Source organism: Panthera tigris, chromosome A2 (genome assembly GCF_018350195.1).
Source record: "Panthera tigris isolate Pti1 chromosome A2, P.tigris_Pti1_mat1.1, whole genome shotgun sequence".
Classification (NCBI taxonomy): Eukaryota; Metazoa; Chordata; class Mammalia; order Carnivora; family Felidae; genus Panthera; species Panthera tigris.
The window spans coordinates 20,681,097-20,706,537 of NC_056661.1; the positions used below are offsets into that span (position 1 = coordinate 20,681,097).

Sequence of the window (25,441 nt, forward strand, 5' to 3'; positions counted from 1 at the left end):
TTCACTCAGATTCTAAAGATCTAAAACAGATGCAATAAAAGGGGAATCTCTTTGCTGTGGGGTCTTGTGAGCTATCAAAACAAAGTGGGGCTGCTGGGCTCAGCGCCTGCACAGCTCTGCCTTGTCTCCTGCCAGCTCCAGCTTTGTCTGTTGGTGTATGTTAGTGTGTGTGTGTGTGTGTGTGTGTGTGTGTACACACACATGCAGGGCCCTGTCTTGCTGATGGTGCCCTGGTCAGCCAGTTGCCACATGTCAGGGCTGAACAGGGGCCGGAAGGGCCAGCCTGGCTTTGGGAGGCTGCTGGTCTGAGCCAAGTGCTTCCCACCAGCCAAGGCTCTGCCTCTTTGCCCTGGCCTCTGTCCAGCACCCAGTGGTCCATGGCACAGGGGCCTTCGAGTCAAAGAGGCAAATGCTGGCCCTCGACAGCCCGCTGACGTCCATCAGTCTGAATGCCGGCATCATAAGGACAGGGGTTTTTATCTATTCTTGCTCACTGCGGTCTTCCTGCTTCCAGACACAGCTCCTGGCACATAGTAGGTACACACTGAGTGCTGGATGGACAAATGCCAGGCCCTGAGCTCCACGAAGACGCAGGAATTCAGGTACTGCACCAGCGAGCCCATCATGTTCCCAAGGCCCAGGCGCAGCCTTACTCCTGGGATGAGCCCGCCTGGCTGGTGAGGGACACTCCCCTCAGGTTGGGCCTTGGACCTGGCAGGCTTGAGGGGACAGCAGGGGAGGGACTGGAGGCTAGGTAGGCCAGAGGGGCCCCTGCCAGCTGGCCTTGGCCTCAGCAGGATGTGGGGGTGTGCAAAATAGGATGGAAGTCCAGGAAGCAGTCCACTTCCTCCCCTTCCCACCTCAGGCCTGATTTGATGAGGGCTAGCAGCTTCAAGGCCTGAACTTCAGAGGGGAAGAAATGGGAGAATCCCTCTCCTGCTGACGTCTGACATGCTAACTTGCCCGGGATCACACACAGCTGATGCACAACAAAACGTGTTTCTACAGAAATTCCTCCCAATCTCTCTGGGCTCAGCAACTGTCTTTTTAACCAACCCCCTTCACCCAAACGTTTGCTGTTAGCAACACAAAATGAGCCTTTGTCCCTCGAGCCCACAGGTCTATGTTTCTGTTTCACATTATCTCAGGGATATAGGATTTCTCTGACGTTTTTGCATCCCCCAGCCCCCACCTCTACTGCGGATTAGCTCTCTTCGGGAAGTCCATGAAACACTATTTTCTATTGGTGGATTAGCCATGGGATTAAAGAATCTTGGCTAATATACCTTCCTTGTGGCTTTAGAGCAGCTCCTTTTAAATGAACACAGGCTTTTCCATATTACTGCTTACCCCCAAAAGAGAAGCTATAAAAAGTAGATCCACTAACCACTATCCATAAAACGGAATGCTCCTGGGGCCCAGTGGGTGCTACCCACACCAGGACAAAAGTTCTGAGCTGCAGACCGTGCCAAAACTGGCCTGAGTTCAAGCTCATCTCCTTGTCAGCCCTGGGCAGGCCGCCAGGGAGGCAAGGGTCTACCAGAGACACGCCCTAAGGTGCAGGATGCCAGTCACTGCTCAACCAGCGGCTTTGCTGTACTCTGACTCCGTGGTGAGTCCAAACAGGGCTGAGCACGGGCTGTGAACCTTGGCTTTGGCCACCTTCTGCATTCCATTTCTTCAGAAGTCGACTTTCCCAACAATCCATAATCCAAAGTGTTAGTTAATTTACCACAACTTGATAAAACACAATCATCCCAAGTCAGAGAGACTGTCAGGTAGCTTCCTGGAGGCCTCAGTACAGCCTGGCAAGTCAGGCTGTGGCCCCAGCCCGACAGGACCACCTCAGGGAAGAAGGGCTCACAGGCTCCCCCCTGCCCTGCCAAGGACCCAGCGATCCATGGAGGAAACCTAGCCTCTCATCTTGGATGGTTTTCTAGAGCCACCAACTGGGCCCAGATCAGAAAGGGGGACATGAAACCGCTCCCCCAAAAGCCATGTCCCACTGAGTTTAAAGCTTCTTTTTGTTTTTTCTCCTTCACCCAGGGAGAGGGTCCGTACTGACAGTCCAGGCCCAGAGAGGGCCCTCCACAGGGCAGGTGAAGGAAGTGGCAGACCTGACTACAGCTTTCTCTGACCCTGCTCTAGTGGCAGGAGAGTGCCAAATGGCCACAGGGTCAGCTGTGACTTGGTTCATCACAGAGCCAAGAAGGCCTCTTCGGGACTGCCTTTCACAACCAGAATACTCATAGGCCCCTTCTTGTGGCCTGTACTTAACCCTTCCTTGGATGGCCTGTGGGTCCGCAGAGGAGTAAGAGCAAACCATCTGGGGTCCACATCTCCCCTCCTCTAGAGTAATCCCAGTCAGTCTGAATGAGATGCCCCTGCATGAGCCTTGTTATCCGGCTCCAGCCCCTGTGCCCCCACCCCCAGCTCTCCAGGCCTGCTCAGGGCCTCATAGGAGAAATCTCGGAAGACTGTGAACATTCCCAGGCCCTAGAGGCCCTAGAGGCAGCCACCCTAAGCCCATCTGGTGGGCAGGGGCCTTCCCTCTTCAGCTTCTCTGGGGAGGGGTGCTCTTTGCCACAACCACAGATGGCAGAGAAGACGGAGCTTGAGCCTGTCCTGCCTTTGAGCGCTGCTAGCAGCACCAGCCTTTGCTTTTTGCAAAGCCAGGGGAGCCTGTGGATAAACTGCCAAAAAAGAGTGACAGAGTTGGGGAAGGGTCAGGGCCCAGCCCCTCTGCAACTGGCTAGTCAGACCCCAAGTACACTTCTGACACAGACCAGAGAGTGTCCTGTCCCCAGGAAGCAGCTTCTTGACAGAAGAAAAACAAGTCTCTCGTCTCCAAACCCCAAAGAGCAGGAGTTCAGGCTGTCTTGAACCTGACTTTGGTCCAAGGGTAATTCTTGAATGTCTATACAGAGGAGGACAGCCAGACAACCTCTGGACCGTGCAGGCCCGGGGGCCAGATGTGCTGTGGAGAGAGGGTCCACTTTTGTGGAAACCAGCAACCACCACCCCCACGCCACTGGCTGTATGTGCGAGTGATATAGGGGCTGCACACGCCCTATAAACAGGGATCCTGGCGGGGGCGTGGGGGCGGCTGGGCAGGGTGCCTTTTACTCTATACCTTCCCAACAAGTTGAGTCTGGGCGCACCTGAGAGGGCTGGCCCCCAGCTAAAATGGCAGAACTGTTTTAAAATCTGGAGTGTGTCTGCACAAACAACAGCTAGTCTGCCCAGGGAAGAGGTATACCAAGAGCCCCACAGAGTGGTCAGGCAGCTCGGCCCATGCGAGAGCAGACCCTGTGTTCCCACCTTCCCCACCAGCATGAAACCAGGCACCTCACACAAGCGGTGCATCAAATAGGGAACCCCCAGGACATGGGCGGTTGAGGGGGGAAGGCCAGGATGTCTCAAAACAAACAGGCCATTCTATCCAATTCCCCAAAGCTCACAGAAAAAAAGTTCTTAGCCTTGTTGAGTTAGGTCAGTGGAGCTACAACAACCTGGATATTTCACAAACTCAAACGTCAGGAGACCCAGACTGGCAGGGCTGGGTGGGCCTGCCCCCGCCTGCTTCCCACTGCACGCATGTTCTAGTCCTGGAGCCCAGCAGCCCCCAGTGAGTCACAGGAACCTGAACGTGACATCACAGCATGGCTGTGGCCAGCCTGAAGCACGGGTGCCATAAAAAAAACATAGTTGGAGCAGGAATTTTCATGGCTTGGTATTTTTAAAAAGCAGCAAGATGTGAAACTGGAGTCGAAAATAACTCTGCTGTGGGCTTCTGAGGCAAAACCACCAAGCCGCTTGTTGGGCCGGGGCCCCTCGCTGCAGCCTCCCCAGCTCCTGGGCACTGTCCACGCCTCTGTGCCCCACCCCTTACCCTTGAGGAAGACTGAGGGACTCTGGAACTCCCAGACACCACCCAAACCTCTGTCACTCAGGAGTCCGCAAAGGAAGCAAAGGGAGCCAACCCGGGAGGTGAGCTCATGCAGTGAGGCTAGTTGTGGAAAGCAGCCTCTCCCTGCTCATTGGTGAGTCTTCCAGCATCTGTGAAAAGAACCCCTAGATCACCTGGCGCACCCCCACAAGAACATGAGGGGAAAGGTTAAGGCCTCTGTCTGGATGCATGCTGAATGCCTATCCCCAGGCAGGCAGCCCTGGCAGCCACAGGGCCCACCCTGGAGTCCTTCTTCCAGGGACTCCAGGAAGAAGGCGACTCATGGAAAGAAGGACCTGAGGGAAGTCCTGGCCTCATGTGCGGTGCTGACCTCTGTTGCCCATCCCACGGGACAGGTAGATGGGCAGTCCTAAAGGCTCCCCTGTATAGAGATGGAAAACCAAGGTTTACTCAGATCCACACAGATGGAAACAGGCAAAGATGGGTCAGAGCAGCTGGGGCTTCTGACTCCTGGTCAGGGCTTTTCTCTGGATCCTACAGGCCTCCAAGGTCAAGCCACCTTTCTCAGGAAGAGAAGACTTGGGGCAGGTCCAGCAGGTCAGTAACCCATGGTAGCCATAGGACAGGTGCGTGTATGTGTGTGTATGTATGTATGGACAGGGTCACGAGAGAAAGAGGGGGTACACAGCCCCCCACTCAGGACCTCAGCCCCAGGAGTTCCTGAGAATTCCCATGATGGGGTTTTGAGGAGCAATAAGTCGCGAAAGAGAAACCTAAACCCCATTATTAGGAAATACTTTTTTCAACAACCATTAAGATAACTGGATTCAAAGAACAGCTATCACAGTAAGTATACAACTTTGAAGGGCTTCAATCTGGGCCCAGTGCCTGGGTCTGGGTTCAAGGCTCCCATCTAATGGGCCCCATGACCCATCCCTGATTTTCAACAGCCCCTGGGCACCTCAGTTCCCCATCACCTCCTGGGCTCCCCTTCCTGGATCTGGGGAAAGATCTCTTCCTTTTCTCCCTGTTGTCCTAGCACCTAGCCAGACCACTAGAGTCTCAGTGGCAGCTCAAGAGCATTCCTGGGACTCAAGTCCAGCAGTTGCAGAGGCCTGTGGAATGTCCACTCCTGACACTCCTGTGTCACCTGCCCACCCTGGTACTTTCCCACATTCTCCTGGGAGCACGTCGACTTCATGCTGTGCTTTATGAAATAGCTGGTGCCGGTCCAGCTAACCAAGAGCTTCCCAACAGTGCTCAGAGGACATAAGCTGGCTCGGCTGTCCCCGCTTTATGAGGGAGGAAACTAAGGCTCTGGGGAGCAATGTCACCTGCCTGAAGTCACCCAGGTGATTAATGGTGGGGTTGGTCCTCAAATCCAGGAGGGCAGGTATGTCCAGGCTGATGGGCAGGTGGCTCACTCTGCTCCCCAGAGCTGGTAGGGATGTGTAAGACCAGAGAGACCCCAGCTGTTCAGAATATGGCAACCAGCTGGCATCAGGATCCCCAGGAGCTCTCAGTGGAGGAATCCGTGAAGCCCTCAACAGCAACCTCACAGGAGTAAGGAGGGGTGTCTCCTATATAAAGAAGGGCCATGGCAAGGGGTATACTCTCTGGCCAGGGACCTGAGGGTTTCCCGGCTCTGTAATCACAGAGCAAGAACATCTGGCCGTAACTTTCAGGAAGATCAAGTTTGGCTTGCAGACGGACTCCTGGATGAAGCCATCCCTGACCACATGAAAACTGTCTAGCAGGGGAAGCCCCAGGCTGAGTGGCCCCTGGGGCTGGCCCATGCACAAGCAGTTACTCTTACCCTATTCACACCTGGCATGGTGCCAGCTGCTGAGCACCAAGTGGGAGGATGACATGAGGGCCACGAAGGAGAGCCCTTGGAAAGCTGCAGGTCTCAGCCAGATGGCAGGAGGAGGAGGAGGACGGCAACGAGGACATGACCCCACACTCTGCAGACTTCCCATCTAAAACAACTCCCTGCCAGGCCAGGCCGGTCCAGACAGCACACCTGCTCCGGGGATGGCCAAAGGCCTGTGAACCTTGTAACGTGTTCCAAAGTTATCTCCCTGAATGGATACACTTTTGAAAAACAACATATGCACTTTTAAATTTTTTTTAAACGTTTTTATTTATTTTTGAGACAGAGAGAGACAGAGCATGAACGGGGGAGGGTCACAGAGAGAGGGAGACACAGAATCTGAAACAGGCTCCAGGCTCTGAGCTGTCAGCACAGAGCCTGACGCGGGGCTCGAACTCACGAACTGTGAGATCATGACCTGAGCCGAAGTCGGACACTCAACCGACCGAGCCACCCAGGCGCCCCCATATGCACTTTATAGAAAAGGTGTTCCTAAAGAAATAAAATGGTAAAGGGGCGCCTGGGTGACCCAGTCGGTTAAACTTCTGACTTCAGCTCAGGTCATGATCTCACAGGTTGTGGGTTCGAGCCCCAAGTCAGGCTCTCTGCTGTCAGTGCAGAGCCTGCTTTGAATCCTCTGTCTCCCTCTCTTTCTGCCCCTCCCCTGCTCGCAATCTCTCTCTCTTAAAAATAAATAAGCATTAAAAAAAAAAGGAAAACAACAACAAAACGGTATAACCCCAAATTGGAAGTCAAAGGGCTACATTTTGGATGCTGCACATGCCCTAAGGGCATGTTGCTTTCCTTGGGATGACAGGCCTTACGGCCTGGCCTGGGAGGGAAGCCACCCGGCTCGCTCACTGGCCCCAGACACAGAAAGGGCTCAAGGAATGAAGGGAACTCGCCACCCCCACTGTGAGGGCTGAGGAATGGCTCTCCTGGGCAGGGAGGTAGTGGGGAGCTGGGAGAGCTATTTCTCGTGCTGCTGGGATCCCCCCGCCACCTCTGCCAGGCCTTGAATAATGACAAGGGGCAGCACATGGCGCTGCTGGACACCGCCCAAAGAGCCTCACACAAGCCGATGCATCTAATCCTCACAAGAGGCCCATGAAGCGGGTACTATTATCGTTCTGCATTCCAGACTTGGTAACTGAGGCACAGAGGTTAAGTACCTTACCCAAGGTTACTGAGATCTTGGCCCAAACAAGCTGAGTCACATCTCTCCATGGCACACTCAGCTGCCCAACCTCCGGGTCTCTGCTTTGCACAGAGGTGCCACTGAAGAGGACTGAGAACGGGTCCTGGGCCTTCACACTGGTGTAAATGGGCTACGAACATCCAGAGAGGAAGACTCAATCACTGGGCCACACCAGCCTGTTGAGCAGGAAGCCAGGCTCTGAGGACTGTGAGCTTCCACAACGGGGTGTCCTGCTCATATCACCCAGGGGCTGGAGGCTCTGTGACTCACTCAGTAAACATCCCCAGTCACTGCAGCCCCCACAGTGCTTCCCTGGAGGATATTCTGCAGGATGGATGACCGAAGGACCTGGAAGGCAGCTTCCCTCTCAGAAGCCTCTTTGAAGTAGACTTCCTTGTGGGGGGGCGGGGAAGGGCAGCGAAGCGGTGAGATAGAGAATAGCATAATTCAGACGACTGTGAAGTGTGAGTCACTGTTGGGGTGGCTGACAGTACCTCTCCAGAGCAGAGAGGCACATTGGGATGGTGAGGAGCATTCACTGAGGGGGGCAGCATGTGTCAATACCTACAGACCAAGGAGGCTCAGAGGCCGCTGGGCAACCTGCATAGGTAGCTACACACAGCAGGGTTACCTGGCTCTAGGCCTCAGAGGAGCCTCCAGAGAGGGGACTGCCCACAGCCAGGCTGGTCCCAAGAGGAGGGAACTCCCAACGCCACTGGGGACAGCTCTGGCTGTGGCTAGGACACCTCAGCTAGAGCCCCAAATCCAGGAGAGGAGGTAGACCTGAAAAAACCAGTGACCAAGCTCACAGACAGCATCTAATTAGCACAAATGCAACTCCTACCACTTTGAAATGGGCTGAGGCCTCAAGTGGGGGCTTCATCTATGGAACCCAAGTTTCCTCAGGATGTGTCAAGTCCATCAGGAACATGTCTCACTTGGTGGCATTCAGGAATGCACACCATTTGGCAAAGCAGGTGACTGGCTGATGGGCCTGGCATCTGGTTGAGGGCGGAGTGCTGTTTGGATCCACCAAGGGGCTGGACAGCGTGAGGTAGGACGAGGGTGCTACAGTCATCCAGACCCCGGGCCAGAGGCCCAGGCCACAAGAGAGACTTCATTATTCTCTGTGATGCCAGTTTCTTACAAAGTTACTATCACACTCTGAACTGCTAACACATAACAAAACCTCCCATGTGCACTCCTGAAATGCAGCAACGGGAAATGCTTTTAGTGCTATACTCCAAAGAAGTGATCCAATGAAGCTATTTTTAACCATCTTCTCAGACTTAATTTCCAATTTTATCCTATAAAGTTCTAATTGATTCCACCTCCCCTGATCTCTCACTTGACAAGGCTGTGAAGAACATGAGGCAGGCTTGGCAGTTTCTGACGCATCTGAGGTGGGGGATGTGCATGTTGCTCATACTTCTCTCTTAGCACGTGCCTTCTCAAGGGTTAACAGATTTTCCAAAATGTCTGTATGAGGTGCCCGCAGTTCCCCCGGCCTCCAGCCACTGATGCCTGGCCTTTCCCTTCAAATGTCCTTCCTTCACTGGGCCCAAGGTGTGCAGCACCAGCCGGGATGCTGTGACACTCCGTGGACCACGTGACATGACGGAGAAGAGCTTTTCTCACTTGGCCCCAGATCCAAGTGAGCCTCATCACCGGGTGGGCTCCAGAGGGAGGGAAAGGATGCCACACCACTTCAGCTCCATCTCCGTCAGAGATTCAAGGGTCCTTTGCCTTCTTCCCACACCCTTGCTCTACCCATGAGCTGGCATAGGAAAAGGCTGTCTGCACCCATAGCCTAGGCGGGGAAGGGTCTGAGGACCTTTAAATCCTGCCTTGCCACCTCCCCCCCCCCCCCCCCCACCTATATGCCCCATGTCAGCCACACTGGGCCTTTTGCCCATTGCCTGGATGTGCCCATGGCCCCCTCCAGTCCTGCAGGCAGGCTGCTCCCTCTGCCAGCACTGCTCTCACGCTCCTGGTATTGGCTGCCACCTTTCGCCAGGGCATTTTGCTCTTACGGAAACTGCTGCGCTACAATTCTGTATTGGGACCTGACAGATGTACACGTGCTCCAGAGGCCAGGGCCCACGTCCATCTTGATGATGGTGGTCAGCACACAGCTAACATTTATTGAGCAGCTACCTAGAGACAGGCATAAGCCAAACACTTCCCACAAATTCATCTCCTTTGATCCTGACCACAAACGTGGGATGTGGAGTCCATGACCACTGCACATCACAGAGGAACCCACCAGGGCTTAGAAAGCCAAAGGGATTTTGCCAAGGTTGCTTGGAGGATAAGGAGCAGTGCCAGCTCAAACCCAGAGCCTGGGCTCCCAGACGCCTTGACTCACTGCTTACAGTTCCCTGGCACGTCCCTGGAGTGCCCACCCGGTGATGAGCAGGATGAATGGACAGTGTTTCCTTCAAAGCTCTGCTGCAGCCCCAGGCCAGCCCTGGGAGGGCATACCCTGGCAGGATCTAGCACTGCTGATTTTAGGGTCCAGTGGCCTGGCCGGGGCTTGGATGGTTCTGAGAGGCAGGATCTCAGGGCAGGCACTGCAATTTCATTAATTTGGCCTAGAAAGTAGGTCCATTATGATTATGTTTTTTAAAAATCCAGCACTTGCTGGCCAACTCCAAATGGTCCAAATGCCAGGCCAAGTGCAGACGGTGGGGTGAACACACGTCAGGGCCTACCTGGGTGAGGACATCCAGCTGGCCCACGATGTGCTCCAACGTGCTGGTCAGCGTCTGGGGCATGCTGATGGGCTCCTGGGGCTGGCTCTGCACCGACTCCTGACTCCTGCCTCTGCCTGGAGGGACAGGGAAATCCACTTCTGGCTAAAGACAACGAAAAGAAAGGGAGTCCTTCAGTCTTCATTCAGTGCTTAAAGAAACAACAGAGGAAGGAACAGCCCCTCTGAAGGATGAAGTAAAAAACCACCAGTAAACTGGAGAAAATGAGTTCCAAATATTGGCGGGAAACACAGTGAGGGGGTACTCCCACAACCGGGCCACATGCCCCCTTCCAGGACTTCCTTTCTAAGCAGAGGCTGTGAGTGAGGAGCGCAATCAGAGCATTTGGCAGTGTGGGCCAGAGGGGCCTGGGAGGGATGTGCGGGTGGGCCGGTGAGTGCACTCTGCTGGCTCCTGGTGGCCATCAGGGAGGCCAGGCCAGCTGCTGGCTCTTCAAGCAGCCTACACCCCCCAGTAGGCCTCTCAGAGTCCAGAGACCCTGAAGCCCAGCCTGGCTCTGAAGCCATCCCTCTTCCTGGTCAGATCAATGCCAATTCCCCACCCCCAGCGCAGGGATAGCCTAGAACCAGGGGGATGTTCTAATCCCGCCCTAGTGCACATCCCCTGGGAAAACAGGCATTCTGTGTGAACATCCTGGCCAGATGGCTGGTGGGAGTCAGAATCCACAGGACAGGCACCCTGGGCTCTTTAGACAGGATTCTGGGAATGTGAGGAATCAGTGTTTCTGCCTAAGATCCTTCTGCTCCCAAACACAGAAGCCATCCTAACCTCTGTCCACGCCACCCCCCACAACCACTGAGCACAAGTGATTTCCTAAGGGGACTCATCCCAGTCCTACATGTGTCCCCCCAAATTCAGGCACCAGTCTGCACACAGATGAATGCCTCTCCTAACCTAGGAAGTGCTGTGCAGGGTGGGATTCCCAAGGACACAGTCAGCAGATGCCCCAGTTTGGTCTTGGAGCCTCCAATTCCTCCGTGGACATGACATATTTGGTGAGGCTCACACTCTTGGCCTGGCCCAAAGGCCCCAGTAACCCGTAAATGCAGCTACACTTAGGGCTCAGGGCTTTAAACCATGACCTCACTAACAGCACTAACAGACATCCCAAATGTCACCACATTACTCCCTGACTTTGCTAGTCCTCCAGGGCTCTCTGCTGTCTTTGGGAGAAAATTCAAGCCCCTTGACAAGGCACCCCACTTCAGCCTACCTCCTTTCACAGCTCCCCTCCTGCTTCTGCACCCTCTAGCCCAACTCCCAAGGTCCTCCCTATTGGGAGGCCTCCCAAGGGCCCTCATCCACCCTTCCTTTCCCCTGGCCCCAGCATCCTGTCCTCCACTCACTTTGCAACCCTGAACTCCTGATCAGAAGCTCCTCTGTACTCCCACACGCCTGTGGCTGCCCCACCCCAGCCACTGCATCCCCAGGACCAGGACACATGAGTGGGATGGATCAATGCTGGCCTGCCCACAGGGCCTGCTGGCTGCCCATCCATGCGTCTATGTCCCTCTTTCTCCTGCCCACACTCATCACCCCTCTCCCTTCTGAATCTAGGACATTACTGAGTTTAGAGCTTGCCAACTACCCAGATACCACAGAGCGAAGGCTACTCTACCTGGCACCCCTCCATCCCTCAATGCCATGGCCAGTGGAGTATACTAGTTATGACTGGGGCTCACCTCGGATGCCTGCACACCTGTCCACTGTCTCACCCTAACACGGCTGCCTGCACACCTGCCACCAGCACCTAGCTTGCATCTCTGAGTCTCCCCATCTCTTGGATGAACCCACAGTGGCCAAGCCCTAGAAAGACGCTCTGCCCTGGACATGCTCACCTGGGTGGACATCAGAGTCCTTGAAAAGTATCACCCCAGGAGATGATTCCCGACCAGCCAAGGAGGGCAATTTAGCACATGGACCCTACTGCATATCTTCCTTTATTAGGAAAGTGTTCCAATCTCATAGATAACAAACTCTCCAGTCCACGTTCATTTGAACCTGGACAAATACAGGCTTTGGAGGTTACAAAGAAAGTGAATGTGAGACACATTCTTGAAAACAGGAACAGTGCCATGTGTGCAAACCCATCGTGTGCATGTCTGCTGTGGTGCTACAGCCGTTTTGTAAGACCCTAGCCCACCAGGGCTGGGGTTCCAGGCCTCTAGGAATCAATGCCCTTGGCTAGTGAAAGCCCTGACAGTTGTGGGTGTTTTGTTTTGTTTTTTTCCCCTTCTTTTTTGTAATGCGAGTGCTTGACTTCAGCTTGACTGCTCAGGCATCCACTTCAAAGAGGCATCCGCTGGAAAAGGGCTATCTTGAATAAACACATTGCCAGCACACGACCAGATAAAGAGCCAGGCCACCTCCCACTGCAGAGGCTCCTTTGTCTTAGAGATCTTGGTAGATTTTGATAACTGACCATTGGACCACTTGTTTTTTCTTAAATTCCCACTCTTAAGTTTCAAATCCACCAATAAAGAGTGAGCCCTTAAAATTCCTAGGCCCCTACCTTCAATCCCAATAAAAGTAGAACCCCAGGCCTATGAGTGCCCACTCTCTCTACCCGCCAACCTCAACCATGTCGTGTGGCCTCACGTGTGCTATTTCTAGGTACTGAAAGTAATAAACCCTTATTTTTTCAAAGTTTCCTGATGATTACTGCTGATGGGAGTCTTATAATCATATAAGAACTAAGGGGCGGTTCAACCACAACACTGGTTATTGACAGAGACTGGCACACAATGTTAGATCCCAATGTCTATCCAGAAGTCCATTCCGAAAGGAAACATTTCAGAAGGTTCGACCAGCCTCTACCTCACTACAGCAGCCCCCAGACCCAGGGGGCAATGTCAGGAGACACAGCAGAGTGCAGAGAGGATGAGCAGGGACTCAGGTGTGGCTGACATCAAGCTCCACCACTCACCGGCAAGGTGGTCCTGGGCAAGAGGCTTAACCTCCCTGGGCCTCCACCTCCTCATCTGCAAGATGGGGGTGATGATTGGGCCTGCCCCACAAAGGGCTGGGCTGTGAAAGGCACTTATCTGAAATCATCAGCGGGCCTTTCTTGAGAAGTAGCCACGGCCCTGTGCCCACTACTTCCAAAGGACCCCTACCTTTTGGACACGCACACTCTTCCTTTGGACAGTGAGTTCCTCATGGCTCCCTCAGGAGAGGCCATGAGAAGGAGGGTGGGAGTCAGGCAGCCCTCTGTCCCGACAGCCAGCATCCTTGAGGAGTGGTCAGACGGGCGCTGCCTGCTGCCTGGGAAAGATGGAATGGAAATTCTGAGTGTTTCTGAAAAACGGCCCAGAAACTGACAGTGCCGAGTGGAGTCTCTGGAAGCCCAGTGATTGGGGGGGGGGGGGTATGGGGGGAGGAGGGAGCACCACTGACTCGCAACAGGAACCCTCCTTCTGAGCCAAAACTGAGCCAGCTCCAAAGGTGCACTGAGGACAGCAGCCATGTGTCAAGTCAGGGAGGTAGCCTTGGGAGGAAAGGGAAGCAGGAACCACCGTGTTTTCCCACCTACTCCAAGCTTCACAGGCTGCGTCCATTGTACAATAAAGGAGACTGAGGCTCAGAAAGAAAGTGACTGTCGGAAGGTTCCCAGCCTCAAGCCTCACTCACAAGGTCCAGGGTCCTGCCTGCCCCAGGCTATTCCTCCGGCCACGCCGTTTGGTCCCTGTCCACCAGGACATGGCCCTTTTCTGCTTCCTTGTCCTCTCTCAACAGTGGACATTATAGCACTTAACACACCACCAGGCCGGCATATAAAGATGGCAGTCACTGCTGTCTACTTATTACCTACCATGTGCCAGCGTTTATACATGTCACTTCGCTTAATCCTTATAGGGGCCCTTCACAGCAGGTGTTATTAACCTTCTTTTTTCTTTCTTTCTTTTTTTTTTTAAGTTTATTTATTTATTTTTGAGGCCGGGGTGGGGGTGGGGAGAGAAAATCCCAAGCAGGCTCCAAGCTGGCAGCACGGAGCCCAACGCGGGGCTCAAACCCATGAACCCGTGAGATCATGACCTGAGCAGAAACCAAGAGTCAGACGCTTAACCAACTGAGTCACCCAGGTTCCCCTTAACCTTATTTTTCAGATGGGGAAGGAGGCTCAGGGAGGTAAGAATCTTGCTCGAAGTCACCCAGGAAACGACAGAGCTGAGATCAGAACCCAAAGTACAGGCAGTTCCCTGACATCAGGCAGCTACTGACAGGTGACATGGCCTGCAGTTTTGCTTCCACATGCCCAGCTTCTCTTACATCCTGTGTTTAACACTTTTTGCGTCATTCTCCCACCCACCTGCCCTGGAATGCCTGCCTGGCACAGAGCTGAACACAGAGCGGGCCCTCCACACACACTGGATGCCTCAAAGAGCCAAGCCCACCACGGTGACATTCCTGTGTAATGAAACCTTCCCAAGGCAAAGGGCCAACAGCCCCACCTGACACAGCATCGTGGCCACTCACCTGCACTCCAGCACCCTGGAGATGTGGTATTTGCCAGAGCTTGGCAAACAAGCGATAAGCAGAGATAAGATGACAAACAAGAGTGGGAAGGGACACATGCGCCAGGGCCGTGAGTAATGATAGTGATGGAATAACTGGAGCAGCACTGAAGGAGGAAAATCCTATCAGTGCTTTGCCCATTCAACATCAAAGGGTCCTGGGGCCCTGCCTGGTGGTTCACAGGCATAGCATGCATGAGTAAAGTCACATTAGCCTACATGTACATACCTACAGAGCTGTACCAAGTTGTCATCTTTCACTTGTGCCAAATATAAACATCTCATTATTTATTATTGTTATTTTTTATTTTAGAGAAAGAGGGAGAGAGAGTGTGCCAGTGGGGGAGAGGGACAGAGGGAGAGAGAGAGAATCTTAAGCAGATTCCACACTCAGCACGGAGCCCGACACAGGGATTGATCCCATGACCCTGGGATCATAACTTGAGCAGAAATCAAGAGTCAGCTACTCAACTGAGCCACCCAGGCACCCCAAATATAAACAGCTTAAAATAAAAATTAAAAAAAGGTGGGGTAGCTTAGTTGGTTAAGCGTCCAATTCTTAATTTCAGCTCAGGTCGTGATCTCATGGTTCAGTTCGTGGGATCGATCCTTGTGTCGGGCTCTATGCTGACAGTGCTGGGCCCTGCTAGGGATTCTCTATTCTCTCCCTCTCTCTGTTCCTCCCCTGCTTGTACTCTCTCTCTCAAAATAAATACACAAACATTAAAAAAAAAAGTGGGGGGGGGAGGGCACCTGACTGGAGTGACTCACTTGATTAAGCATCCGACTCTTGATTTCAGCTCAGGTCATGCTTTCACGGTTTGTGAGATAGAGCCCCGCATTGGGCTCTACACAGACAGCATGGAGCCTGCTTGAGATTCTCATTCTCATTTTCTCTCTCTCTCTCTCTCTCTCTCTCTCTCTCCCCTCCCCCACTTGCATGCTCTCACTCTCTCTCTCAAAAATAAATAAAACACTAAAAAATTTTTTTTTAAAAAAGGTGAAAACTCAGAAAAGACAAATCTGTTTAACTGTGGAAATCTCACTTGGGGTGTGTAGGGATCCCCTCTCACCCCACCCTGGTGTGGGATCCTGGGCTCTCATAGTAGGTTAAATTGCTTGTCTCAGTTTCTGCTGCTGCCAGCCTATCACATGCCACCAGGAACTCACACTTTGCACACAGCAGAAACTGCAGAAATATCTGTGGTTGATCTCAGTCACTTAAACACATGGGTCACTAACCATAAATTTTCATTAAAAAACACAAAAACAAAATAGCCTGCAGGTCTTCCTTGTGACAAGAAGTCAACCCATCTGGACTGACTATGGTCTCACTTATTCATCATCAAGATGCAGATATGGATAAGGAGCCTCTGCCTAGGATGTAGAAAGTTGGGTAAAACATTAACCCCATCCTAACAAGAAAAAGACTAGCAATCCAAAAGAATTACAATATAGCAATTGCAAGAATAGCAATCCAAAACTTTCTTAAATCAGAGAACTGAAGTCACAAAGCAAACAGCTAGCCTGAAATCTAAGGAAAGGCAGACTCATCTAAGGAAAACAGGAAGTGAACATCAGCTCACCTATGGCAAAGCACGGGAGGAAGGGGCACTGGGTGCTATATAAGTGGGTAAGAAGAACTGAGTTAAGCCAACAAACTGCTAGAGGCTGAGTATAGAGAGTGTGAGAGTGAAGAACCCCTGGGAACCACAGACACAAATGGAGTCTGCATCCACTCACAAGTTTTTCACAGACCTCCACTGGGAATTCATGACAAAGATTGGCGGCAGGGCAGGAGATGGGAGAAAACCATCCCTGAGGGTGCAAACCCAGAGGAAGGCAGCTGACACGGAAAAGGCATGAAAGCCTAACAGGACCCTTCTCTCCTACAGAACAAAACCCATAAGCTATTGGGAGATGAGCAAAGATAAAACCCCGCTGCCCCTGGTGAGGAGAGGCAAGAAACCATCCTGAGCCAACATCACTCAGGCTTCCTAAGGCTGAGGGAGGGGATGGGCTACTAAGAATGCCCTACTTCTAAGACCCAGGGATATAGGGCCTGTCTAAGACTAAAGCTGGGGCCAGGCTAACAGAGAAGACTTGCAACAAAGCTAGCCAGCACCAACAACCTTGCACCAGCAGCCTATTGCTAGGGGAGGTGTAAGAGCATGGAAATAGATGCCCTCTGAGGAACAGGCCCCCAAGGAAGGTTGAAAGCTGGGGGTGGAGCAGGAACATTGAGAAAAACCCTCCAACACCCAGACCTCACCTAAGTACACAGTAACACTAAACTCAGCTCAACTCCTGATAAGACTATTTACTTCTGTCTCTACTGTCCTAACCATGATGTACAGCATTTAATCAAAAATTACGAGACACACAAAAGGCAAGGAAAAAGACACTGTCAGACAGAAAGTAATCAGCAGAATCAGAGGACTTCGATGTTGGTACTATCAGACATACAATTTAAAATAACAATGACTAACATGTTAAAGGTCGAATTGGAAAATGTGGACAATACACACAGACAGATCCGGAATTCCACCAGGGAGGTAGAAATTACAAGAAAGAGTCCATGCAAATGCTAGAAATAAGAAACCCAGTAACTGAGATGAAGAATGGCTTTGATGGGCTATTTATAGGCTCAGCTCAGCTGAGGAAAATAAATCAATGTCCTTAAACATTGATCAATTCCTCAAACTGAAAGATAATAGGGGTGAAAAAAACAGAACAGAGCATCCATAAACTGTGAGACAATATCAAATTGTCTAACATGTATGAGTGGAATTCCAGAAGGAAAGGAGAGAGAAAAGAGACATTCCTTATAGACCAAATTTGCTGGTAGTGAATTATTTCAGCTTTTGTCCGAAAAAAGTCTATTTCTCTTTCATTTTTAAGAGATATTTTTGCTAAGTACAGAATTCTGGGTTGACAGTTTTTTCTTTCAACGCTTTAAGATGTTACTTCAATGTCTTCTGGATTGTGTAGTTTCATATGAAAATTCGTCTGTGATTCTTACCTTTGACCAGCTCTGTATATAATGTCTCTTTCCTGTCGACTTTCAAGATTTTCTCTTAATGTTTGATTCTCAAAAGCTTCAATATAATTTGTGCAGGGTTTTAGTTTTGTTTTTTATTCAGCTTGCTTGTCCTTTCTCTGAGGTTTTTGGATCTATGGTTTGACACCTTTCATTAATTTTCAAAAATCCTTGGTCATTATCTTTTTAATAGCACCAAAAATCATGAATTTTTTAAAAAGTTTATTTATTTTGAGAGAGAGTGCGCATAAGCATGAGTGGGGGAAGGGCAGAGAGAGAAGGAGAGAGAGAATCCCAAGTAGGCTCCATGCTGTCAGCATGGAGCCTAACTCGGGGCTTGATCTCACAGACTGTGAAATCATGACCCGAGCTGAAACAAAGAGTCAGATGCTTAACCGATTGAGCCACCCAGGCACCCCTCATGAATTTTATTATTACTTTCTTATGGTTGTTCTAACAAATTGTCACACTTGATGGCTTAAAACAAGAGAAATTTATTCTCAGAGTTCTAGAGATCAGAAATCCAAAATTAAGGTATCAACAAGATCCCTTCCCTCTGGAGGCACTAAGGGAGAATCCGTTCTTGCCTCTTCCACCTTCTGGTGGCTCCAGGATTCCCTAGTTTATGCATAACTCCAGTCCCTACCTCCATCTCCACATGGCCTTATCTTCTTCTCTCTGTGTATCTCTTATAAGGACACTTGTCATTGGATTTAGGGCCAATTAATTCCATCGTCAAAGATCCTTTTCCCAAATAAAATCACAATTGCAGGTTCTGGGGGTCAGGACACAGACATATCTTTTGGGGGGGCCACCATTCAATCCACAACAAAATGCTTAGATATAAGTCTAATAACATATATGCAAAAAAACTACCATACGTTGATGAGTAAAATCAAAGAAGACCAATATCAATGAAGTACCATGTTTATATACTGAAGGCTCAATGTTATTAAGATCTCAAGTCTCCCTGAAATAAACTATAGAAATCAAGAAGCTGATTCTAAAATCTGTATGAAAAGGCAGAGCAACTAGAGAAGCCAAAACAATTTTGAACAGAAGAAGAAAATGAGAAAATTCACATTACCTGATTTCAAGACTTAGTCTAAAGCTACAGCAACCAAGACAAGCGTGGTACTGGTGAAAAGACAGACAAATAGAACAATGGAACAAACAATGTCCAGAAATACACCCACAGATATCTGGTCAATTAATTTTTAACACAGTTACACAAACAACTTAGTAAAGACAGTTGCAGGAACAACTGGCTATCCATATGTAAAACAATGAACTCTGTTACATACTTTACACCACATACAAAAAGTAACTCAAAATGGATCACAGACCTACATGTAAAACCTAAAACTATAATATTTGTATAATTTTCTTTTCTAAAACATAGGAGAGAATCTTTGTAACTTTGGATTAGGCAAAGATTTCTTAGATATGACACTGAAAGAATGGCCCATAAAAGAAAGCACTGATAAAATGAACTTCATTAAAATTTAAAACTACTATTTGAAAGACAGTTAAGAAAATGAAAACTCAGGACGCCTGGGTGGCTCAGTCAGTTAAGTGTCCGACTTCAGCTCAGGTAATGATCTCATTGTTCATAAGTTTGAGCCCACATCAGGCTCTGCACTACCTGCACGGAGCCTGCTTGGGATTCTGTCTCCCTCTCTCTGGCCCTTCCCCATGCTCTCTCTCTCTCTCTCTCTCTCTCTCTCTCAAAATAAATTAATAAACTTAAAAAAAAAAAAAAGAGGGGTGCCTGGGTGGCTCAGTAGGTTGGGCGTCCACCTTTGGCTCAGGTCACGATCTCACGGTTCCTGAGTTCGAGCCCAGCATCAGGCTCTGTGCTGACAGCTCAGAGCCTGGAACCTGCTTCAGATTCTGTGTCTCCCTCTCTCTCTGCCCCTCCCCCGCTCACACTCTGTGTGTCTCTTTGTCTCTCAAAAAATAAACATTAAAAAAAATTAAAAAATAAAGAAAATGAAAACGCAAACTACAGATTGGGAGAAAATATTTATAAGTCACGTATCAAGAATATTTTAGAACTGTCAAAACCAATGAGAAAAAAACCTAATATTCAAAAAACAAATAAGCAAAGATGTGAACAGATACTTCATCAAAGAACATATAAAAATGGCAATCATACATAAAAAGATGCTCTGCATCATTAGTCGTTAGCAAAATGCAAATTAAAATCACAGTAAGATACCAGTATATACCTATTAGAACAGTCTAAAGTTAAAAAGACTGACCATACCAAGTGCTGACAAGGAGGTTAGAGAAATTCAAACTCAGACACTGCTGGGGAGAATGTAAGATGGTACAACCACTTTCGAAAACAGTCTGATAATTACTTGACAGGCTAAACATATACCTATATGTCCCAGCCATTCCACAGCTAGGTATGTACCCAAGAAAAAGGGAAATTATGTCCATAGAAATATAAGTACATAAAAGTTAACAGCAACTTTATTTGTAATAGCCCCAAATTGGGAATAACCCAAGTGTTCAACAACAGCAGACAAATGTGCTATAATCCATTCAATGGAGTACTCCTCAGCTTAAAAACAAATGAAATACTGATACATGTTAACAACAAGGGTGAATCTCAAAATAATTAGGCTGAGTGGGGGGCGGGGGACAGACCAGAAAGAATATATAACTACATGATTCCATTTATATCAAATTCGGAAAAACACAAACCAATCTGTAGTGACAGAAAGCAGATTAGTGGTTGCCAGGGGCTGGAGGTGGAAGGAGTGGATTGATATAAAGTGGCAAAAAGGAACTTTTGGGATGATGGAAATATTCTGCACCTTGAATGTGGTGGTGATTACATAACTGTATGTGTTTGTCCAAACTCCTAGAGCAGTTTTTTTTTTTTTTTAATGGTGAATGCTGGAACTCATGGCTGGCTCAGTCAGTAGAGCATGAAATGCATGATTTTGGCTCAGGTCACAATCTCACAGTTCGTGGGATCAAGCCCTGCATTGGGGTCCATGCTGCCAGCGCAGAGCCTGCTTGAGACTCATTCTCTCTCTCTCTCTCTCTCTCTCTCTCTCAAAATAAATAAGCTTTAAAATAAGTAAATAAGCAAGCCTGACCTTATTTATTTTTTTTAAAGTTTATTTATTTTTGAGAGAAAGAGAGAGAGACAGAGTGTGAGCTGGGGAGGGGCAGAGAGAGAGGGAGACACAGAATCCCAAGCAGGCTCCAGGCTCTGGAAGCTGTCAGCACAGAGCCTGACGCAGGGCTCGAACCCACGAACCGCGAGATCATGACCTGAGCTGAAGTTGGACGCCCAACCGACTGAGCCACCCAGGCACCCCATGCAAGCCTGACTTTAAAAAAAAAAAAAAAAAAGATGCAGTTACAACTGAAATGCCCCTGAAGCCCGACCTGCCCATCATGACACTGCATACCCATCACAGTCACTCAGTACTCAAGGTGAAAATCACTACGTCTCCATTGGACATCACCAGGGGGCAAAACCCACGGCTGAAGGCTCCAGGTGAGGTCCATGAGGTCCACCATTGGTATGGTGATTATAGTTCCAAACCAGACTCACATTTCAGTACAGTTCAATTCCCAAAGCCTCAATCTCCCTGGTCATCAGTGGAGGTGCCCAGGCAGCATTTCCCAAGCAGCGGCTGCCAGGTGTATGGAATGTTAGGCCCCAGCCACTTAGGGGTCCCTATGCAGCTTGACAGTCATGAACATGCAAGGTCTGCAAACACCTGGCCAGCAGCCAGTAGTGGCTGGAGATTTACCACAAAGATGCTGTGAGCCGACGTGACAGAACTCCCCACTGTGGTAAGTGGGGTGGTCAATTATTAACACCTGTTCAAGATGGAAATTTCTCCTCTTCTCTCAATCTCTAACGCTGGACCTTGCCCCCTGCTCAGCCTATTCTGGAAACTGAAACTGTAATAGACAAAAGTATCCAGGAACTGGTCCACGGCTTGACTCTGGACCACAAAAGGGAGAGGAAGGTGACCTGGGCCCAAGATCTAGGCTGCCTCATTGGTACCCAACTCATACAGACCCAGGAAGCAGCCCGACTGGCCACCGCCCGCTAAAAACACTGAAGTGTGTCACTGTGTTTCCAAAGCAGGGCTGAGCACAAAACTGAAAGAAATGGACAGACACACGCACCATGATTAAATCTTTTCAACTTAATCTTTCATTCAACCGCTCATTGCATAGTCTGCTAAGTGAAGGTACAGAGATTCACGGACACGTTTCTTACAGTCTTTGCCTCAGGCCTTTGGCTTTGACAATTTGCCCTCATGAAAAGTTAATAGGTGTCTGTGTCTGCCTGCCTCTGTTTGCTAAACCTGATGCTGGCAAGGAGAGCAGAAAATAGGACGGAGCTCACTTGAGCTCACCCTCCTCTCCAGCTCTTCAAGTGGAAAAAGTCATGGCCATTTTCTCAAATCAGAGCTCAAAAGAAACCTGGTACTGAATCCACCACACATATTTGTGGACTAGATATACAACAGTCTTGTCTGCCCTATAATTTAGAGTTCCGGCCTGGAGTCCAACAAGAGAGAAAACTTCTGGTTCTAAACATAGCCCTGAACCCAGGAGGAATTCTGGTGTCTTAAAATCATCTAATTGTTCGTCAATCTTGCCAATGTTCTTCCAAGCCAGCCTAAATATCAGTATGGAATTTGGTTACTGTGTTGGCTTTCATCTAGAGTATGAATGTGCAGGGTGCCTTCGTGTGTTCCCCACAGTAGGCTCCCAAGGAAGGCGGGGTGCTGGGTCATCTGTGTGCACAGAAGGAGCCAACAGGCTCAGGGTCACAGGGGCCTGGGGCCAACGGGGCAGCCTCAGAATGGAATCAAACACTCCATAACGATGGATCACATTTGGGTCTAAAAGCCACCCTTTGATTCCAGGCCCCCACTGATGGGAAGGGGAAAGAGTATTCTTTGAAGTGAGAATTGTGAAGGGGTCAAAGGATGGGTCTAAAATGGATGAGGGATCCATGTGCCCGACCCACCCTAGAACTGCAGATAGCTCAGGGTGCACTTTCTCACCTCACAGTCCTCTCCTCAGGGAGTGGTCCCTTTGAGGCAGGTGGCATCCTATCACACCTGTGTCACTCACAGACGTGCCTGGCACATGGGAGATGCTAACTGCACAAACCAAGGTGCCCCACCTCCTCTCCCAGGCCCAAATCAAGACTGAGGCCCCCACACCCAGGGTCTAACAGCCACTCCCAGGCTCTAGCCCCCGCAACCTCCGGCTATCCCCCAGCCACACTCTCTGGGAGTTTCCAAGTACTGCCCCACATATAAGAGGGCTGATGTATAAAAGCCAAAGTTTTCAAAGGAGTGAAAGCATTGCCTTGATAAGCAGGACCTGGGAAGTCATTCTGACATCCAAATATGCCCCTAAGAGAAAGCAGTGGAGCTGGAAAGGTCTGTCTCACTGCAGGGACACAGCCAGGTGAGGGAAACTCTGGGGAGAAAGGAGCAAGGATGAGCCAGGAGAGGAAGGCTAAGCAACTACAAATGGGTGGAGGCCATGAGAAAGCAAGCAGGCTATCACGCAGCAAGAACTTCCCTTGGCGCAGAGGGGGTCCCTGGCCCTCCTCTCTGGAAGGGCTCTGAGGGAACAGGGAAACATCCCAGGCCTTTAGGCGCTGAAGCCCTCCGGGCCATCATACCCAGTATAGCCAGAAACACACGCAAGTGGGCTGCAAGGCAGAGCTGGGGGCCAGGGCCAGAGCCAAGAAGGAACCGGGCAGCGGTGGGGGTAGAGTCTTCCACACAACCCCAAGAGGCCTTGGGAGAAGGCAGGCCGGTCATGGGCCTGTGCTCATGCTAGAGGACATCTGCTGAGTCTGCCCCGGGGTTCCTGGAGCCAATGCACCTCTGAAGCATTTGCACAAGTGACAACACAGACAACCAGATGAAGCCACTGCACAGTCTCCATGCCAGTGACCAATACCTCGGCCAGCTCATTCTCTCTGAACATGACCTGCTTCTCTTGGGGCCAGCTCTTGCTCAGTTCCATTCCACAAATGTTACTGAGGGCCCACTCCAGGCTGCGCACTGAGCACCTCAGGGTTACCTACCCCTTCCCTTGAGCCAGAAACACCTACCCTTCCACAGCAAACACCTGGGCCGAGGCACTCTGGGAGGGAGCTAAAGCCCAGTGTTGACTGGAGACTTTCTTTTAAAAAAATTAAACTGCTTTGAACTAATTTTAGACTTAGAAAAAAGTTGTAAAAAATAGTACAGAGAATTTCCATATATCCCTCCCCCAGGCTTCCCCAGTGCTAACGTCTTACATAACCATTAGTACAATGATCAGACCAGGAAATTAATCTTGGGACGATACCATTAACCAAACTAAGGACCCCACTTGAGCTCCACCAGTTTTCCTACTAATGTCCTTGGATCTTGCTGTTCCAGAATCCCATCTGGGACCTCATGCTGCATTTAGTTATTTCTCCTTGGTCTTTTGCAACCTAGGTCAGCTCCTCAGTTTTCTCTTGTCTTTCATGACCTTGACACTTTCATTTTTTTTTTTTAATTTTAATTTTTTACATTTATTTATTTTTGAGAGACAGAGCGTGAGCAGGGGAGGGGCAGAGAGGGAGACACAGAATCTGAAGCAGCCTCCAGGCTCTGAGCGGTCAGCACAGAGCCTGACACGGCTCTGACCTGAGCTGAAGTCAGACGCTTAACTGACTGAGCCACCCAGGTGCCCCGACCTTGACACTTTCAAAGAGTACTGATCAGTTATGTTGTCAAATGTCCCTCAATTCGGGTCTGTCCGAAGTTTTCTCAGGATTGAATCGAGGTTAGCATTTTTGACAAGAACACCACAAAAGCCAAGCACCTGACATCACAGAACTCATGCGAACAGGACGTATTATTAGTGGTGCTGACCTTGATCAATGGTGATGGTGACCTCTCTGCCAGGTTTCTCCTATGTGAAAATACATCTTTCCCTGTGTAGTTAATCTTGGCTTTTAAAATGTGGCTTTTTAAGAGGGAACGTGTTGCTGTCATTACAACTACACGCTGTCAGCCCAGCCTGCTGCTGGCTGCAGCTGCCCCACAGATGAGAGGCAGCTAATGAAGATGAGCGGCAGAGCCGACGTCTCTGGAAGACGCCGAAGCTCTCGGTGACAAAGAGGAACAGTAGCAGTTTATTTATAGATCCACTTGAAGACAGCTCATTGTAACTACTGGGGTTGAATTTTTAAAACCTCGGGAACAAAGGCTGGCTATTTTAAACTCTCCTTGCACTTAGTTCAATGGAGAGTGTTAGAGGCAACGACCACACCCAGGCATCACTTCCAAGCTTGGCAATTCATATTTTGTGTAGCATCTCAGGACACGAGCAAAGCCTGCCAGGACAGATAACCATGACTGGCTCTGCCTACCCTGCAGAGGCGGCGGGACTCTTCTGGGCCAAAGTGCTCACCCCCAGGGAGGAGTCTAGGGAGGCTGCATCCCGTGGGGTCTCCCAGCCTCCCCTTCCTGGAAAATTAACTTGCATACAGCTGTTGTGAACCAAGGTTACATCACCTCTCTCCCTGCCTCCCCCACAGGCTGCAAAGACGGACAGCGCCCCCCAGCGGATGCCCGCCCCAGGACAGCTGGCAGCAGCTGATCCATCTCCAGGCTGGAGCAAGGGGTTCCTGGAGCTCACAGTACACAAATATCCCTAAGGATGGTGGGAGAGAGGCATCCCAGAGCTCCTCCTGCCCCCAACCTACCTGCACCTCTGGGCCAAGACTGCTCAATCTCTCCATGCACCAGAACCACGGTGGGGAGCAGAGATTGGACTTTCTCAAAGCCTCCCACATCTTTATTTGAACAAGAAGCACAAAGCCATATTCTTGACACATGTGAAAAAATGTGAATATGGACTAGACAGATGATAGTAAGGAATTATTAATTTTGTTGGGTGTGAAAAGAGCACTACAGTTATACAACGAAGAAAAGTCTTTATTTAGGGTAAAATAATGTATCTGGGATTAAACAAAAATACTCCGACTCCACTAAAAAAAACAAAACAAAACGTGTGTGGGGTGGGGGTGGGGGAGATGAACAAAACAGATTGGCAAAATGCTGAAGCTAGATGAAAGGTAC

The 25,441-nt window shown here is 50.0% G+C and overlaps 1 protein-coding gene across 5 annotated transcripts in view; it reads right to left on the bottom strand.

The window, feature by feature from the left end:
* Positions 1 to 25,441, bottom strand: part of POC1A (POC1 centriolar protein A) — a 100,780-nt gene that overhangs the window by 10,940 nt on the left and 64,399 nt on the right. For all 5 annotated transcript variants that reach the window (XM_042979076.1, XM_042979074.1, XM_042979073.1 and 2 more), the window contains one exon: positions 9,696 to 9,839. In XM_042979076.1, coding sequence (XP_042835010.1) covers positions 9,696 to 9,839 — 144 coding nt within the window. The remainder of the gene's footprint in view (positions 1 to 9,695; positions 9,840 to 25,441) is intronic.